The 17,715-nt window shown below is 35.6% G+C and overlaps 1 protein-coding gene across 2 annotated transcripts in view; it reads left to right on the top strand.

Moving 5' to 3' along the window:
* The window catches only part of Nipbl (NIPBL cohesin loading factor), a 167,182-nt gene that overhangs the window by 106,590 nt on the left and 42,877 nt on the right, over positions 1-17,715 (top strand). For both annotated transcript variants that reach the window (XM_036206987.1, XM_036206988.1), the window contains exons 12-21: positions 3,274-3,471; positions 3,699-3,770; positions 3,853-3,942; positions 6,256-6,359; positions 8,475-8,561; positions 11,898-12,129; positions 13,337-13,488; positions 14,008-14,088; positions 14,606-14,706; positions 16,698-16,836. In XM_036206987.1, the coding sequence (XP_036062880.1) occupies positions 3,274-3,471; positions 3,699-3,770; positions 3,853-3,942; positions 6,256-6,359; positions 8,475-8,561; positions 11,898-12,129; positions 13,337-13,488; positions 14,008-14,088; positions 14,606-14,706; positions 16,698-16,836 (1,256 nt within the window). The remainder of the gene's footprint in view (positions 1-3,273; positions 3,472-3,698; positions 3,771-3,852; positions 3,943-6,255; positions 6,360-8,474; positions 8,562-11,897; positions 12,130-13,336; positions 13,489-14,007; positions 14,089-14,605; positions 14,707-16,697; positions 16,837-17,715) is intronic.

Genomic DNA, 17,715 nt, shown 5'->3' with positions numbered 1-17,715 from the left:
ATCTGACATGTGTGATTGTTATAATTTGTATTATCATGAGATGTATTAACAATACAGTATATTAATGGCTAAAGTTTTTTTAATTATAATCAAACATTCTGGTGATGTAAGGACATGGTTAGCTCTGAAAACCATAAGAGAAAGGAAGCGTGGTGGCCCAGAGACTCACTCCCTTTTATTTGTCTGTCTGCTCCTTGTCCTCCCCTGTTCTTTCACCGTTTCTAAATTCCTTACTTGCAGCTTCATTATGAATTTCACCTTGTCTCTAGTTGCTTGATAGTGACTGCCTGCATTGCTGAGTTTGTAAGGATTATGAAATAACCAAATAGTAAAGAAAAAGGATAACATAATCAGAAATGTCCACTAACTGTAAAATAGGGAAGAGTAGACCCACACATTTGTCATCAATGTAGACACAATTCTTTTATCCCCCTTTCTGTTAGGAGAGATGTTGTCTCATTTTATGGAAGCATAAAACTTCATTCTAAAACCATGGATGCCATTGTAGCTGTGCCCAAATATATTGAAAACTAATATTATTGAGAGAACTTGGGCTTCGAACCTCTGAAAGATGTTCAGTTAGTAATTGACATAAACTACCAAATTGTCATTTTGCCATAACAATAATCCAAATATACTGTGGTACAAAATTTTAAAATATCACGAGAACAGTAGTTGGAAGAATTATGTTACTTTGAGATAGACTTTATGAAATTTAAGATTTCCTTGAAGTTTAATCACATTAGTTTACTAAGATCTAAAGCTTAATGAATAGTTTTGTTTAAAAAATAATAATACTAATAAGGTCGCTGGTGCCTGGAAAGGCAGAGAGATGATAATGGATATGAGAGAGAGTGTGCGTTCAAATCTGGAAAGGAGCTAGAGAACACTGAATTCATACTTCGTGTGTGCGAATCCCAGCTGCGCTCCTCTCCTGCCTCTGCTCTTTCTAAAGCAGTGAGAGAAGAAAGGACAAACTAGCCAGTGCATTGCAACCCTGCTAACCTCATGGAACAGTAATGTGTCGTACATATTGTGGGGTTAGTTGATTCCACTGTTTTAATCCAAACTACCCAAACTTGGATGAGTGTGACATGAAGATGCTCTAAGGCCTTTAAACACTGATGAGTGCAGCATACTGTATCATTTCTAATAACACAAGATTTATCAAGCATTTTCTAGTGATAGAATTGAAGTCAAATATAGATTTCATTAAAATTAATAAAAATATAGAAAGTAAAGTAGATTGTATAGTTTTGGTTCATAATTATAAGGTCTTATACTTGACATTATAGCATGCTTCTTTCCGAGCAAGTTTGTTTGTTGCCAAATGTTTAGTGAGTATTATATAAACACATTACCCATCTCAGCGAATCTCTCTCCCACTTTCTCTCTAATGAGACAACTCGTTAAAACCATGTTCTTAGAGCATACCCTAATCATAAACATGAGAAGGGGGCTGAAGAGATGGCTCAGCAGTTAAGAGCACTGGCTGCTGGCTGCTCTTCCAGAGGACCCAGGTTCAATTCCCAGCACCTACATGCCAGCTCACAACTGTAACTCCAGCTCCAGGATATTTGACACCCATACACAGACATACATATATGCAAAATACCAATGACAATAAAGTAAAAATAAATAAATCGTTAAAAGAAAAAAAAACATGAGAGGGAGGCCCTGCCTCTCCTCACATTAATTATGGCCAACCCAAATTCACATCTAATTATGAAGGAAATTGTGAAGATTTGAATATACTCATTCACATACAATATTGTCATTCTCAATAACAACTCTTCCTGTAATAAAACCGTCCCCAAAGAAGTTAAGACCAAATTACTCTTTTCTGTCCATATTGGAGTTCAGTACTAGGAAACAAAGCATATCATGAGTAGGAATAATGATGACTGTATATAGGTTAAGATTACCGGGGTTTAAACATTTATTGTCCACACATCGTGGTACTAACACAAATATGATAGGGTGTATGAGCCAGTAGGTTCAAGAGACTTGTCTGAATGTTTGTGTATTGATCATAGTTAGGAATCAGGAAAGAAACCAATCAGAGGAAGGAAAGACTTTTTAAAAATCCAACAGACTAGTTTGTCTTTGTCACCAGCAACTTGTCACTATAGTAACTGATGTAGGGACCAGCAAGATAGTGCATCCCTGAAAAGGCACTTGTCGTACAAGCTGGCAACCTACGTTCAACCCCAGAACCCACTTAAAGGTGGGAGAGGAGAACCGACTCCAGAGCTGCCCTCTGAGCTGCACATATGCATGCACATAAACATACACATGCACAGGAACAAGAAGTCAATCTGTTGAAATACCGTTGTGATAGTCTCAAGGTAGGACACATCAGTCCTCCCATTGTAATGGTGGTGCCTGCGCTGAAGAAGTGTGTATTTTTTGCCTGCACTGCCCTCTAGCTTTCGCTGCAGAACTGTCGTTTTTTTCTCACTGAAATGTAATCCTTTCTTAGAGCTTAGAATCATTTTCAACTTAATACATCAGTTGCTATGTCAGATGAAATTGTTTGCCACAGAGTCTCCTGTCAGTATTGATGATTTTAGCAGAATGCATACAAGCTTTGGAAAGATGGGGGGAAGTTTGAAGGTAACATATCAACATGCTTATGTAGCATGCATACGTTTAGAAACTTTCCTTGAGTTAGCTCGTCAATTGTCAGAGAACTGTTTCAGTGTATTAGTGTTTACAGTTCTGATATATATTATCTCTGTAGGTTTGTGATGTTAGGTCATCAGAGTCTGTGGAATTTATTGCTAAGTTGTAAGTATAACTTAGCTGTTGATTGGTGGAATACTTGGTTACGCATATTCTGTAACAGTATCTCAACGTTGACTATTTTCTCCCCAAACCCTTCTCCTCATAAAAAATATAAATGGTGGTTGTTTTTTTTTTAACCAAATTCTAAATAAAAGTTGTTTTATAAGTCTTAATTAATTTTGAATTTTATATATAATTCTTGCTAATGTGCTGAAACCTTTCATTGAAATGTACACTGTGTTTTAATTCTCAGAATCTTCCTGTTGGTTTATTAGCAAGCTGACTTCATGTAAAAATCTCTAGTTTTAGATTAAATAATGCTAAAAGTCATAATATCCTTCCTATACCATAATCTAATCTTCTGGATAGATGAATGGCTCAGAATATTATAGACCAACAGAATGAAAATGTAGTTCATTGTAAAGTACAAGTTTTGACAGTCTTTTAAAGTGAGGTAAATTATTTGTCATGGGGATTTGCTTCTAGCCTCTAGGAAACGGCATAAAAAAGATGACGATAAAGCTTGGGAATACGAAGAGCGTGATAGAAGAAGCTCTGGGGATCATAGGAGAAGTGGCCACTCACATGAAGGAAGAAGGAGCTCGGGTGGCGGTCGTTACCGAAACCGAAGTCCATCAGATTCTGATATGGAAGATTACTCTCCTCCTCCCAGCCTTAGTGAGGGTAATTCATCAGTTCCAGTGGATTTCTAAAACTGATTTCAGTGTTGGGTTCTGACTTTAAAGAACATTTTTGCCATGTCATAAGCTAATTAACAACATCTAATTTTTAATTAAAATAAAAGTATATGTTTATATTTACAAGTTATAAGTTAATGTTCAGAAACTAGGAATACAAATGAAAATATTTTATCACTCTTGAGTTTCAGTGTTTCTCTTTGTTTATTTTAGTTGCTAGAAAAATGAAGAAAAAAGAAAAACAAAAGAAAAGGAAAGCTTATGAGCCGAAACTAACACCTGAAGGTAACATTTTAGTTTAGCTTTATAATCTTCAGCTTTACTTACCTACTTAGAATGTGAACATAATTTTTTTTCTTTCTTGTAGAAATGATGGATTCTTCAACTTTTAAGAGATTTACAGCCTCAATAGAGAATATTTTGGATAATTTAGAAGATATGGATTTTACTGCATTTGGTAAAATTAATTTAGTTTTTTTTTTTTTTATCCCTTTGTCTGTGTATAGTTTTTTGCAAATTACTCCACAAAATAGTCATGATCAGTACTATCAAGAAACTTGAAATTGGCGGGCAGTGGTGGCACACGCCTTTAATCCCAGCACTCAGAAGGCAGAGCCAGACGGATCTCTGTGAGTTTGAGGCCAGCCTGGTCTACAGAGTGAGATCCAGGAAAGGCACCAAAACTACACAGAGAAACTCTATGTAGAAACTCTATCTTGGGGGGAAAAAAAGAAAAGAAAAGAAACTTGAAATCTAGTATGAATTCATGTTATCAATATAAAACTAGGCTTCAAATTACTTTAAGTCCTATCACAGCAGGATAGAGTAAGGAAATATTTCTGCAAGTAACTTTTGAATATTCCCTAGATAATGAAAAACGTGCAGAAATAGGAATCATCAGTTCATTTATTATAGTAGTTAACTATGTAAGGATATTAGATGCTAAAATATGTAATGTCTCAGCCCCTGGTATAAAGAACAAAGAATCCATATATACAATAAAATAAAGCACCAGCTAAAATAATGTAGTATAGCTAATATTATATAGTTTGATGAGACGTAAATATTATATCTGTAAATAAAATAATATACATTAAGAACACGGTTGCGGATTTAGCTCAGTGGTAGAGCGCTTGCCTGGCAAGCACAAGGCCCTGGGTTCAATCCTCAGCTCAAAAAAAAAAAACAAAAACAAAAAACAAAAAACGAACACTGAGAATATTTGAGCTGGGTGTGGTGGTTCACACCTTTAGTCTCAGCACTTGGGAGGCAGAGGTGTGTTGATATTGTGTCCACCAATATATTGTGCACCCTAATAAACTTATCTGGGGTCAGAGAACAGACAGCCACTAGATAAATATAGAGGCCAGAAAATGGTGGCACACACACCTTTAATCCTAGAATTCTGGAGGCAGAGATCCATCTGGATCTCTGTGAGTTCAAAGACACACTGGAAACAACCAGGCATGGTGACACACACCTTTAATCCCAGGAAGTGATGGCAGGAAGCAGAAAGGTATATAAGGTGTGAGGACCAAGAACTAGAGCCTGGATAAGCTTTTAGGCTTTTAGCAGCTGTTAAGCTGAGATTCATTCCTGATGAGAAGTCAGAGGCTTCAAGTTTGAGGAAACATAATCGGCTGAGAAGTTGGCAAGGTGGGGTTAGCTGTGGCCTGTTCTGTCTCTCTTATCTTTCAGCATTCACTCTAATACCTGGCTCTGGGTTTGTTTTTATTAATAAGTCCTTTTAAGAAATTCATGCGGGCTAGAGAGATGGCTCAGTGGTTAAGAGCATTGCTTGCTCTTCCAGAGGTCCTGAGTTCAACTCCCAGGAACCACATGGTGGCTCACAACCATCTCTAGTGGGATCTGATGCCCTCTTCTGGCATAAAGTTGTACATACAGATAAAGTACACATATACATAAATAAATAAATAAATAAATAAATAAAATAAAAAAAGAAATTCATGCTACACAGAGGCAGGCAGATCTCTGAGGTAGAGGCCAGCCTGATCTACAGAGCAAGTTCTAGGACAGTCAAGGCTAATGAGACAAACCCTATCTCAAAAAACCAAAAGAAAAAAAATAAGAATGTAGTGATCTACTTTTAGGTATCATATACCACCTTTACTAATGTTTATGTGAAAGCTCTACAGATTACAATACATTTGATATGAGGATACCTTCAAAGGTGTATTGACTATTTTTTAAAGCACTTTTAAGAGGTATAAGTATTATAAATATTGGGCAAGATAGTGCCAGAACCTGGGATTAATAGCTGTGGAGCTTTTATTGCCCCTTTACCCAAAAGACGAATTAAATAAGGCGAATTCTCCAAAACTCACTCAATAGGAAAAAATTATATCCTGCCTTGAAAGAAGCATTACATTTTGGATGAGGACAGTGAAGGAAGCCTTGAAGGAAAAGACATAAATAGCCTGATCTCAATCTTCTCTGATCCTCTAACAAGGCACCCTACTGGCTGAACCGACACAGAAGATTGTATTGATTTAGTTCATCCAAGTCAGCCTTCTAAGCAGAGAACATGATTGACAAGTGTCAACACTATGTCTACTGTAGTAAAGACAGGATCACTACCTGTTTTCTCTTTGTTCTCTTTGGTTATGGCTTATATGGGGTTTACAGAGCTCTCTTAAACTGCTGAGGTTTTTTTATATATGTGATCAAAATTTTATTTTAAAAGCTTATTAAGTTATCATTTTTAAATATTTCTTTTACATAACTATTTTTGGTTGATTTGGTTTTTCAGGCGACGATGATGAAATTCCTCAGGAACTGCTATTAGGAAAACATCAGCTTAATGAACTTGGGAGTGAATCTGCTAAAATTAAAGCCATGGGTATAATGGACAAGGTATCTCAGTAAAGTAAAACTTTCAGATTTTCCTCATACCTGGCATGTGAAATTAATTTAAAGTTTTCAGGCAGATTACAAAGTTAAGTACATACCAAAAGAAAACTCATGATTGTCATCTCAGTCTAAATGAATTGTGTGTTAGGAAAAGCTCTTGGTAAAAGGTGTATAGATTGTTCTAAACTTATGTGTGCATTGACGGAGCATGGGCTCTGACTTTTCACTTTTTCAGATATTTTCATTATCCAGTGTAGAAATGCACTAAACTTTTCTCTGGTGTTGCTTTAGTCCTCTAGGGTTATAAAAGAGTAGCATCACTTCTGGTGCTGATAGAATGTAGCAGTATTTGGTTAACTGCTGTTACATTTAAAGCCTCATTGCCATAGGCTTTGGTCAGGTGTCTCATTCCACGAATGGATAGCAGATTATTTCTGGTGTGATATTTACTTCATACAGGAACAGCAACATCAAGAAGTGCCCTTCCATTACATTGGTCATCCACCACTGACCTTCTACTGCCTAACTAGTGTGCAGCTCGGGTTCCCGCCCTCTCTAACCTGTCTCTGGGACAGTTATTAGTCTAGTATTAAGTTTCCTGGTATACGTGCCTTATCCTTAAGATTATCTTCACTTTGGAAATGATTCTAATACCTTAAGCCTGTGTACTTAGTTTTCCAATTTCATAATTTTAACATGGCCTGGAAAATATTCTGGTGGTTGTTTTGTTTGGTTTTAATTTTTAAGTTACATTTATATATTTGGTTATTTATGTGTGGTTGGGGAAGTCCTTATGCTCTGCGGCATGAGTGTTGGATCGTGGTGGGCAGCTTGCAGGAGCTGGTTCTTCTTCCACTTTTGGGGCCTGGGATTGAACTCAAGCTCAACTATATATTTTTGCAGTTCAGGTATTGCCTACATTCTAAGTAATCAGTATGCCACAAAATTGGCTTTTAAAAAATAAATGAATAAATTAAAATATAGGGGTGGGGCTGGAGTGATGGTTCAGTGGTTAAGAGCACTCACTGCTCCTGCAGAGGACCTGTGCTCAGTTTCCACCACCTACATGGCCGGTGAGCTATCTGTTCCAGTTTCAGGGACTCCAATGCCCCCTTTTATGTATATCACTGATACACATAAAATAAAAATAAATGAATCTAAAGAAAGAATTAATGGACTTCTAGTTTGTATTGACAATATTATATATATAGTTAAAGAGATACTGATTCATTTTGTATGTAAGACTATTTTAACATTTTTTGAGATACCAATGCTAACCTTAGTCATTTTATTTTATAAATTCAGTGAGTACATGCAGCTGAGATTTCTCTTTCAAAAGGCAAATTCACTAACTATTCACTAACTATAGTGACTGACTATTCACTAAATATAGACATTTTATCAAGCCTCAGTTTTAGTGTTCCGAGATAATCTATAGTAGTATACCTAGGAACAATCTTCTATAATCCAGCATCAGTAATCAAACTAGACTTAGCTCTAATTACTTGCTTGATCTATTTGGCTTTTCTGGCTATTTGTGTATATGTCCTATCAGCATGCTAGAAACCTTAAAGATATACTGTTCAGTGAATATAAAACATAAGTAACAAATTCCTAAGTAAAACAACTTGACTTCCCATTCCTAACTTTTTCACTCAAAATTTCATGCTTGGTATTCAAAATACTTGGATTTTTTTTTCCTATGTTGAATTTTCAAAGCCTGCTAGATAACATGTGGCACTGAATGATAATTATATTATGGCTGAAATCCTTAATTTTTAATGTGTGTTTTCATGTGCATACTGAATATCACTGTGAAATTCCAGAGGCAAAGCCATCAGAATCATGCCTAGATGAGTGGTATGAGCTGAGCTATGAGCCATCCACAGGCATGTGTGCTCACTCTGGGTTCAATTGTCTCTCTTTAATGGAGGTAATTAACTTTTACGTCAGAATTGCGTAGAAGGTCCAAGGAGGAAAGTTTGTTTTCTACTATTATTTAAAAGAGTGATAATGTTATATCTTCCATTGCCTAAAGAAAATAAATATTTAGATTGTTCCTTGAGTAATTTGAAACTTTTACCAATGAATGATAAAACAACTTATATTTTCTTTTAGCTTTCAACTGACAAAACTGTGAAAGTCCTAAATATATTGGAGAAGAATATTCAGGATGGATCAAAGCTTTCCACTTTGTTAAATCATGTAAGTTTAAGACCTATGTACTAATTTTATCCCTGGTATTGTTAAATGTTCTGGTTTTCATTATATTGGTCTGATAAAAATATTCTGACCAGAAACACCTTACATATATACATACTTCAGGTCACAGTCCATCATCACTGAAGGAAGTAGAGCAGGAACCTAAGGCAGGAATCATGGAGGAACACTGCTTACTGACATGCTCACAGGCTCATGCATAGCTAGCTTTCATAGACAGCCGAGGACCACTTGCCTAGCGATGGTACACCCACAGTGGGCTAGGTCCTCCTCCATCAATTCATAATCAAGACCATCTCTCACTAACATGACTATTAACCAACATAATAAAGACAATTACTCAATTGAGACTTTATTCTCAGGTGTTTCTAGGCTCTTTGAAGTTGGCAGTTAAGGCTAACTATAGCACATTAAGATATAAATTTTTTTCATAAACAACTGTTACTTACTAAGTACATTCAAGATTTCATTTGAGTTTGTTATCACATATTACTAGCTACATTCATTAACATTTCTAATAGAATTGCACTTTTAGTGATTTTTAACATGAATTGTCAATTAAGTGTTACCATAGGGCTGGGAGATGGGTTAGTAGATAAAGTACCTGCCCCATGAGCTTGACAACCAGAGTGCTGACCCCAGAATCAGCATGAAAGCCAGGCAAGTGCTGGCTGCCTGCAGTTTCCCCTCTTGGGAGAGGAGAGTGGCATTCCTAGTAGGCTGGCAAATGAAACTAGCTAGATTTGGACAGATTTGGGTTTAGCAAGAGGCCTTGTTTCATAGAAGAAAAATGGAGAAGGATCAAGGAAGGCGTCAACTTAAGGCCTCTAGAAACACAGGCACACTCACACACACACCAGTGTGTGTACACACATGCAAAAAAGACCTGCCATGCCAGCGATGGGGGGCGCTCACCTTTGATCCCAGCACTCAGGAGGTAGAGGCAGGCGAATCTCTGTGAGTTCAAGGCCAGCCTGGGCTACAGAGTGAGTTCTAGGACAGCCAGGGCAACACAGAGAAACCTGTCTAGGGAGGGGAAAAAAAGACTTGTTATAAAGAGGAACAATAAAGTACTGGATCATCAGTTAGGAGTCTGAAAGCAAGAGAATTGCAAGTTCCAGGCTGGTCTTGGCTGTGTGAGGACATTCTGTCTTTAAAACAGGCCCGATTACAAAAGTAGTATATTTATTGTTGAAAATTTCTATAATATTAAAAAAAAATACCCTCATGTAGCAATAACTTATTTAGCAATATATATATATTCCTCTCATTTGTATAAACACATACTATATACATATGTCTGTCTTTAATACATGCACTGAATTTTATCTCATGAGAAACATGTTATAGAATGTACAGGATTTCTACGTGATCTACGTGAAATAAAAATCCATAGAGAAATAATATGGTACTCTCTGGATTATTAAATTTATTCTATACAGACTGATTTTGTTGATGATGATAGTGGTGTTTGTTAAACAAGAGACTCATAGAACCCAGGTTGGCCTTCAACTTTCCATTTCCCTGGTTCACCCACTTTGAGTGATGGGATTGCAAGCATGTGTTACCATTTCTCATTGGATCTATATTTGGTGCCTTCTTTTTTAACTAGTTAAAGGAGGGAATTTTATTTTGAGTTTTTGTTTGATGAGAAAGTATGTGTGACTAGTATTGGGTATTGAACTAGTACCTGTGTGTAATAGATAAACGCTATCCCCCTGAGCTGCATCTTTAATCAGTTTTTGAATCCAGGTGTGTGGAGAGAGGGAAGAGTGAGAACACAAGCTTAGCAAAACCTAAGGTGCCAGTGTATTCCATGGTTAAGTTTACAAGTTCCTTAGACACTTCACCAAGAAATTTTAATGAATACCATGGAGGATAAGTTCTAGGATTGTGGTGTAGCTCAATGTCAGAGCATAAATCGCATACATGAAGCTCAGAAGTAATCCTGTTTTTTGTTTGTATTTCATGTAACAAGAAGAATGTGATAGGATTTACACTCTAGCAGTAAGCCTAAAAGCACTCCATCCTAATTTTAATGTATAAAGTAAAAGAAAAACATATCAATTGTTAAAATATCCATTTTAGAAAATGTTAAGCTCTAGTCTTATGTTTTTGCGACATCACTTTTGAATCTTGGTATATAACCCAGACCGGACTCGAACTTGGCTCTGGAACCCAGATTTGCCTTAAACACACCATCCTCCTGGTTTAACTTACAAGGGCTAGAATTAAAGGCAAGCATTGCCATCCCCAGCTTTTACCTTTAATTTGCAGATGGGAGAGGGAAGTCCTGGAGATTGAACCAGGTATATTTACTTTTCAATATGTTTCAAAAATAGTGCTTAAAAACAGATATTTAGCTAGGTATAGTGGCTCATGCCTGTAATCCTAGCACTTGGTGGCAAGTCAAGGCCAGCCTACACTGCATAGCAAGTTTCAGGCCTGCCGGGGATACATAGTAAGACCTTGTCTCCAAGCAAGATACAAACAAACAAAAACAGATATTAGAAATAATTAAGTCAGTAAAGTTTTACTACTTTGTAATAAAAGCTCTTCACTTGTTAATTATTCCTTTGTTCTCATGTAAAGTTTAACTTGTGTTTATACCCAACTCAAAATCAGTTTATGTTCCGTACAGTTTAAGTTAAAATCTTAGATATGGATAAAACATACAAAAGATAAAGGTGACTGACCTTGTCATTGGAGTATCATCTAGTGGTGAGATAGGAAGAAAAGTATTTGAAAATGCTGAAACAACAGCAAAAACAGAATACAAAGATATTGAATAAAAAATCCTCCCTACCTGGGCAGAGGTGGCACACACCTTTAATCCCAGCACTCAGAAGGCAGAGCCAGGCATCAGATCACTGTGAGTTCGAGGCCAGCCTGGTCTTCAGCGTGAGATCCAGGACAGGGACCAAAACTACACAGAGAAACCATGTCACCAAAAAAAAAAAAAAAAAAACCAACAAAAAATCTGGCCTAAATTGAGCATGGTAGTGCATGTATTATATAATCCTAGCACTCAGGAGACAGAAGCAGGTGGACTACTGCCAAGTTCAGGACCAGCCTGGAAAACTCTAGGCATTCATGGGCTATAGAGTGAGAGCTTACCTCAGAAAACATTGTTTTAATTTTAGCTAAAGTGATATCATTATTCGTACTTTATTCCAGATATTCTTTTAGAATAGTCTAAAAAAGTTCTAGATACTATTTCAGATTGTTCCTCCCACCACTGAAATCATATATCCTTGTTTTTTTATATTGTGAACCATAGGTATTTTATCCCCACTTTATTAACAATGATCTGTTTTATAGAATAATGATACTGAAGAAGAAGAAAGATTGTGGAGAGACCTTATTATGGAGAGAGTTACAAAATCAGCAGATGCCTGTCTTACAACTATCAACATTATGACATCTCCTAACATGCCAAAAGCTGTATACATTGAAGATGTAATTGAAAGAGTTATACAGTACACTAAATTTCACTTACAGAATACACTCTATCCCCAGTATGACCCTGTTTACAGATTAGATCCACATGGAGGTTAGTTTGCCCTTTTATACTGATAGTTTGATGTTTTGGTTTGTTTTTTTTTGTTGTTTCTGTTTTTTGGGGGGTTTTTTTGGTTTTGTTTTGTTTTGTTTCCCCCACACTACCAGGTTATCCATTGTAAATTTTCAGTGCTGGGTAAATCAGAATACAATGATTTTAATTGGCCCCTAAATTAATAGATTGTGTACATTATAATAAATATTGATTTTGATTTTTGTATTTGGCTAAAATATAAAACCTTTACTAGCTGTTACATTACATTAGCATCTATAGGTTAAACACCCATTACTCTGAAATCCAGAATGCTTTGAAACCTAAAACCTCTTTGAGGGGCTAGACAAATGGCTCAGCAATTAAGAGTGCTTTCTGTTCTAGAGAACCTAAATTTGGTTCCCAGGACCCACACTTGGCAACTCACAGCCACCTATAACTCCAGCTCCATGAGATCCAGCGCCCTCTTCTGACACTATGGGCTTCCAAACACATAGCATATACATATATACACATAAATTAAATGTAAATCTTTAAAACTTTTTAAGGACTACTATGAAATGCTTTGGGTTGGGAGTTATTTGTGATTTTTAGATTAGGGATATACAAGTAGTAAAAAAGCTATGCAAGTTTTCCACAATCTGAAAAACTTTACTCAACCAGTATTTATTTATAATTGAACATTTATTATAATTTATAATTATAGTTATTTATAATTTACTTATAATTTTTACTAGTTAGAGAAAATCCCAGATAATAATAGTTTGGGGTTCCTTTTAATTTAGCTCAAAATAATACTTACCTGCAAAATGAGTTGATTTAAGGTATATATTGTCTTAGCTCCATAACCTGCATTATATGGTCAGTAGTTAAATGTGCATACAGTTCATTTGATTACTTATTGTGTGATAATGCCAAGTAATTTAAAGAAGTATAATCTTACTGTCCTGTTTGAATGAAAGAAAAAAAAGAAGAAAGTTCAGTATAGTAGCCACTGTGTATACCATACAAGAATGTCCCAGTACAGTAACACCGAGGAGTAATTTCCTCTGTTAATTAACACTCATCTTTAGTTGCTGCACTGTATTTTTATGTAGCACCCTAAAATGTTCATGTTCTCTTAATTTAGAAGATAGTGCTAGTAACCTCCATGGAAGAATGTTTAAAGTTAATATTTTTTCTTATCTTGAATTCTCTTTTATTTTAGGAGGGTTATTAAGTTCAAAGGCCAAGCGGGCTAAATGCTCTACTCATAAGCAGAGAGTAATAGTCATGCTTTATAACAAAGTTTGTGACATTGTTAGCAGCTTATCAGAATTGCTAGAGATACAGCTTCTTACAGACACAACGATTCTTCAGGTAAGTTTTTGTTTTGTTTTGTTTTTTTAAGAATTTTGTAAATTTCTAGGCACAACAAAATCTTAGTCTAGTATAATCTTATTCTCTCAGTAGTAATACCAGCACAATGTTCAACTTACCCGTTCAGAGTGTCTTCTGTGTAAATTGAAGAATAGATAGCAGCATTTTAAAGGAAGAACTGGAGCTGAAGAGAAAAGAATGCTCCATAAATTCCAAACTCTAATTTCTATGAAAAATAAGTTAATTTTTAAGAAGTTGGATATTTTCATTCATGAAAACAAAATGGCTTTGTTCCTTTAATTCACCTGGTATTCAATCCAAAATGTAGAGACTAGAGAAATGGCAACTATGAAGCGATTATTTGATAGGAGAGATTGAGGAGTTCCCTAGGAGGAAATGCATGCTACCTGGGTCACAGAAAGGAACGTACCTCTGGGTGTTTCCAGGTTAGAGTAGAGAAAGGTACAATGTACTGAAGTCAACTAGAGACATACTAAATAATTCATCTTGAATTCTCAGGTTTCATCAATGGGAATAACACCATTTTTTGTGGAAAATGTCAGTGAACTACAATTGTGTGCTATTAAGTTAGTCACTGCAGTAAGTATAATCAATTTGTAATTTCAGTTACCCACTAATGAAATAAGATTTTCATCACTTGATCCAGCCTTCCAAAAGTTATGACATTATATTTATTTTTTCCCTGTTTTCCATTGGATTTATTTTATAATAAGGATTTTTAGTGCTATTAGATTTCATTAACTGCGGATTTAATTTCATTGATTGTTTTTCTTGAACTTAAAAAACTTAGTTTTTAATACAATGGTAAAAACCAGAATGACTTAAAACCTTAAATCTTGTCTTAACTTCTCTACCCAAAGTATCATATCCCTCTAAACAAAACTTTATATTCCCTCACTTTGGTAATTAATAACAAAATTTAAATACATTTCCTTAGGTCATTACTGTTTAACATGTTGAAAACATTTTCATTCTGAACAACATGTATACTCCATTTTCACTTCAGACAATATATTGTCCTTATTTCGGGATACTACTTTTTATTTTGTTTTCTGCTATAATAAGTTTAATTTGTAATTTTATAATTACTAAACAGGTATTCTCAAGATATGAAAAGCATAGGCAGTTAATATTGGAAGAAATTTTTACTTCACTTGCAAGATTACCAACTAGCAAGAGAAGTTTAAGGAATTTCAGGTAACTACAGTAGAATTTAACTACAATGAAGAACCTTGTTATGTTGTAACTGTCATATATTTATTCTTTACCACTTCTGTCTGGTTTTATTTTTTAATGGTTTTGTGAAAGAAGTACTTCAAGTACTATATAGATAGCTTAGGTATGTGAAATAATGTAGCATATTTGGGGGACTTAAAGAAATTCATTAGTCCTGAAGTAAAAAGACCTGTGGCATTTTGAGCACTATTAACATTTGGACCCGTTAATACTTTCATGTCCAGGGCTGTCCTGTGCTCTGCATAATGTTTAGGAGCATTCCTAAGCCAGTAGAAACCTCTCCTTGCATTTGCAACAACCAAAACTATTTCTAAGCACTAGAGGTCAAAATGGGCTACATGAAAAGCATAAAAATTGTGGTTCAAAAGACTTGAGACAGTTTTAAAAGGATTTTATGAACTATGATAAGAAAGTTAGACTTGATCTTTTAGACAGTGTTAAACTATTCAGTAATATTTTAAAGGCTGAAAGATGGCTTTGAGAACAAAATAGAAAGGGCCAGAGTGATGGCTCGGCAGTAAATAGCATTGGCTGCTTTTCCAGAGAGGGATTCCACATTGATTCCCATCACCCATATGGCGGTTCACAGCCGTCTGTATCTCTGACCCCAGGGGATCCAGCACTCTGATCTAGCCTCTGCAGGCACCAGGCATGCACATGGCTCACTGATATGCGTGCACACAAAACACCCATATATATTAAAAAAAAAAAAACCTCCATGAACACCAGGCATGCACATGGCTCACAGATATGCGTGCACACAAAACACCCATATATATTTAAAAAAAAAAAAACTCCATGAACACCAGGCATGCACGTAGTACACAGATGTACATTCAGTCAAAGCACCAATACCACTACACATAAAAATAAATGATTTCTCTAAAGAGAAAATCCAACAGAATAAACAGATTAAATACTATTTATTCACTAAGGACATTTATAAGTTTACTGCTGTAATCGACTTTATTGCCTGTACTCATCATTATCAATTATATTGTTCCTGGTGATTAAATGCATTGACCGGGTATAGAGGGTTATTTGGGGGTTAATTCTGTAAAATAATTATTTTTATCTTTATATATTTTGAACTGTGTGCATTGATAAACATCTGTTCAACTGAAGAAAAGTGATCAACATACAAATGAATTCTTACACTTCTACAATATCTGTAGAAGCAAACACTTGGAAATTGATCTTATATAATCAGTGTCTCAGACCTCATACTTTAGCACAGATAATTAAGAGTTGAGAATTAACAAGATACCTCAGTGGATAAAGGCTCTTGCAACCAAGCTTGATTACCTGAGTTCAAACCCTGGAACCCCACATGTTGGAAGGAGAGAACTGATTCCCTGAAAGTTGTCCTCTGAATGCCATGTCCACGATAGCAGGTGCACATATACAAGATTTGTTTGTTTTGTTGTAAGTTGACTAGGGCCATGTGGTAGTGCATGCCTATAATCCCAGACCCTGGGAGGCAAAGCCAGGAAGATCACTGCAAGTTGAAAGCTAGTAAGTTCTATATTGCAAAGTCTAGATCAGCCTGTACTATAAAATGAGACACTGTTATACACAGACACACACACGTCCATGTAGGTGATTTTAATACCAGTTAACTACCCTATTCGTCAGGCATATGGACCGAATACATGGGCATTTGGAAACCTCAGACTTTTATTGTTCTAATTTATTCAATAATTATTTGTTTTAAGTTTTTATCTGCAATACATAAAAATAGAAAATTTTTGTATTAAATACTGTTTTTTCTCATAAGTAGGCATTAGTTGATGGTTTTTTTTTTAAAGCTAATTTTAAAAAGTATACTTAATAACATTGTCATAGAGCACTAAGGCATGGTAAAGAAAGCATATTGAACTTTCAGGTGGTAATGAAATGTAAAATGTGACTGTTTTCATACTCTGATTTAAATTGTTTCTTTTTCATTAAAGGTTAAATAGTAGTGATGTGGATGGAGAACCTATGTATATTCAGATGGTTACAGCACTAGTTTTACAACTTATTCAGTGTGTAGTTCACTTACCATCATCAGAGAAGGACCCTAATTCAGAAGAAGACTCAAACAAAAAAGTAAGGAAATATTTAAAGGTTTTATAACTTTGTGCTTTAATGATTGGAAACAGCTATATTGTCTGTAATTCCTCTAAGACAGAAATTCTTAACTAAGGGGTTCATGACTGGGGTTTGGGTTTCTTGTAGGGCATTACACATAATGAGGAAATAAGTTCTAGTTCCAATTCTTATCTGGGCACCATGAAGCACATAAATCAACAACATCCAACAGGCTTGTTATGCCAGCTTATAAAACTCAATCAAGAAATGAGTGTCAGGGGAAATATTAGAGTTAGGTGTATATGTATGCATACATATGATTAGTATGGCATTGACATGGAAAATGACTTCATGTTCTCTGATGAGTAACAGCTAAGGTTTGCTTTTGGTTTTATACAGTCTATTGATGCTTATTTTTAGATTCTACTAGAGGGTTTGCTTGTTTGTCTTGTCTCTTTTTTTGGAGGCGGGAGTGGGGGTGGGTGGGGTGGGTAGGGGGTGAGGGTGTCGGGGGGTAGGATAGGTTTCACAGTGTAGCTCTGGCTGTCCTGGAACTCAACTCTATAAACCAGGCTGGCCTCACGGATATCTTTACCTTCCACATGCTAAGATTGAAGCTGTGCATCACAGTGCCCAGTTCTAGATTATATAGTTTCATTTCAAATAAAATTCCAAAGAAACAGAAGTAGTTTATTTATAGTACAGACAGACCGTACAAAATACAGTAAGTGTAGTCCAAAATACTGAGGTCCTCTGTGTTTCTCTAGATTAGATTAGTGTAACCTTCCTTTTCTGGTGACCACTGTCATAAGTATGTTTACTTCTTTCTATTTTATATATATATTTGGATATGGTTATTTGTTTTATATTTACACATAAATTATAATGATATATTTA

This window comes from Onychomys torridus, chromosome 15, assembly GCF_903995425.1.
Source record: "Onychomys torridus chromosome 15, mOncTor1.1, whole genome shotgun sequence".
Lineage (NCBI taxonomy): Eukaryota > Metazoa > Chordata > Mammalia > Rodentia > Cricetidae > Onychomys > Onychomys torridus.
This window is presented reverse-complemented; position numbering and strand designations above follow the sequence as displayed.